General features: G+C 40.0%; 1 protein-coding gene across 1 annotated transcript; it reads right to left on the bottom strand.

The window, feature by feature from the left end:
- Positions 1-783: 783 nt before the first annotated feature.
- Positions 784-1,407, bottom strand: LOC112101459 (uncharacterized mitochondrial protein AtMg00810-like). Its single transcript, XM_024192138.1, has one exon. It carries the CDS (start codon positions 1,405-1,407, stop codon positions 784-786), a length of 624 nt encoding a protein of 207 aa, XP_024047906.1.
- Positions 1,408-1,571: the final 164 nt, after the last annotated feature.

The raw sequence follows: 1,571 nt of genomic DNA, 5'->3' as shown, positions 1-1,571 counted from the left end.
TTGGGAAACAACACTGGAAAAGGGTTTAAATCGGATTCTTATCTTGTGATCAAACCTGTATTAAAATAGGATTAGGAATCATTGGGGTGGCAGGGGAATTTCGGCATTTGGTTGGTAGTAGACAGGGTCAAGTTCTTGCCTATGCCTGATGAAATCACAAATGATCATCATCATAAGTATTCGGCTGAAGTTATGAGAGACTGTCTATGTATGTTCGGACGAGGAGTATGAAGAAACTTGTTTTCTTTTCTTGAATAAAACATTATACACTGAGCGTTATTTATAGATGCAGAAGCTACATTTTTTCAAAAATTACATATGTGAATACGGAAGGAAATGTGTCGATTCGTTCGGCGCGGATCGTGTCTTTGACAAGTGCAGATCATCCCTTTGACAAGTACGGATTCTGCCTTTGAAAACTTCCTTCAATGCCGTTTTATTTGACATTCTCAACACTCCCCCTCAAGTTGATGCATAGATGTTTTGCATACCCAGCTTGTCTAGGAATTTTGTAAATGTTCTGCTTGAAATGGCCTTCGTTAAAATATCTGCAAGTTGATCTTTTGATCGAATTTTCGGCAGTTCTAAGATTTTTTTCATCTAATTTCTCCTTGATGAAAAATCTATCTACCTTGACATGTTTTGTTCGATCGTGTTGAACTAGGTTATGAGCAATATCTCGTGCAGCTTTGTTGTCACAGTATAGTTGTATTGGTTGTTCCGATGGATAGCCCAAATCATTTAAGATAAAGCTTATCCATAGCCCTTCACATAACCCAAGGGTCATGCCTCGATATTCTGCTTCAGCGCTCGAACGGCAACGACATGTTGTTTCTTGCTTCTCCATGTGACAAGGTTGCCTCCCACAAAGGTAAAGTATCCTGAGGTAGAGCGTCTATCACTAGTTGACCCGGCCCAATCTGCATCAGTATAAACTTCTATGTTGTTGTAATCTCCATTTTTGGAAAATAGGATTCCTTTTCCAGGATTTGACTTCAGGTACCTCAGGATCCGCATTACTGCTTTCATGTGTTGTTCTCCGGGATTATACATAAACTGACTTACAACACTCAATGCATAAGCAAGATCTGGCTTTGTGTGGGACAAGTACATCAATCTTCCAATCAACCTTTGATATCTTCCTTTGTCTACTGGAACTTGGTCTGAGGTAATACAAAACTTCAGTCCTTCTATTGGGGTGTCAATAGGCTGACAAGCTGTCATTCCCATTTCGTGCAATAGATCTAAGGCATATTTCCTTTGAGACAGGAAAATTCCTCCCTTAGATCGAGAAACCTCAATTCCAAGAAAGTATTTTAAGGCTCCTAAATCCTTCATCCCAAACTCTCTCGACAAGTACTTCTGAAGAGCCTCTCTTTCTTCCTCGTCGTTGCCTGTGACTACCATATCATCCACATAGACAATAAGGGCAGTGAATTTACCTTGTCGTTTTTAATGAATAAGGTATGATCTGAATTGCTTTGGTTATACCCAAAAGAACCATAGCCTTTGTGATTTCCCCAAACATGCTCTTGGGGGTTGCCTCAACCCGGACAAAGATTTCCTCCATT

Source organism: Citrus clementina, unplaced genomic scaffold (genome assembly GCF_000493195.1).
Source record: "Citrus clementina cultivar Clemenules unplaced genomic scaffold, Citrus_clementina_v1.0 scaffold_1906, whole genome shotgun sequence".
NCBI lineage: Eukaryota > Viridiplantae > Streptophyta > Magnoliopsida > Sapindales > Rutaceae > Citrus > Citrus x clementina.
The sequence above is the reverse complement of the archived record's forward strand: the minus strand, read 5'-3'. Positions and strand labels throughout refer to the sequence as shown.

Bases quoted from the DNA above. Each gene is read 5' to 3' on its own strand.
- LOC112101459 (XM_024192138.1), bottom strand. From the start codon at position 1,407: ATGGTAGTCACAGGCAACGACGAGGAAGAAAGAGAGGCTCTTCAGAAG.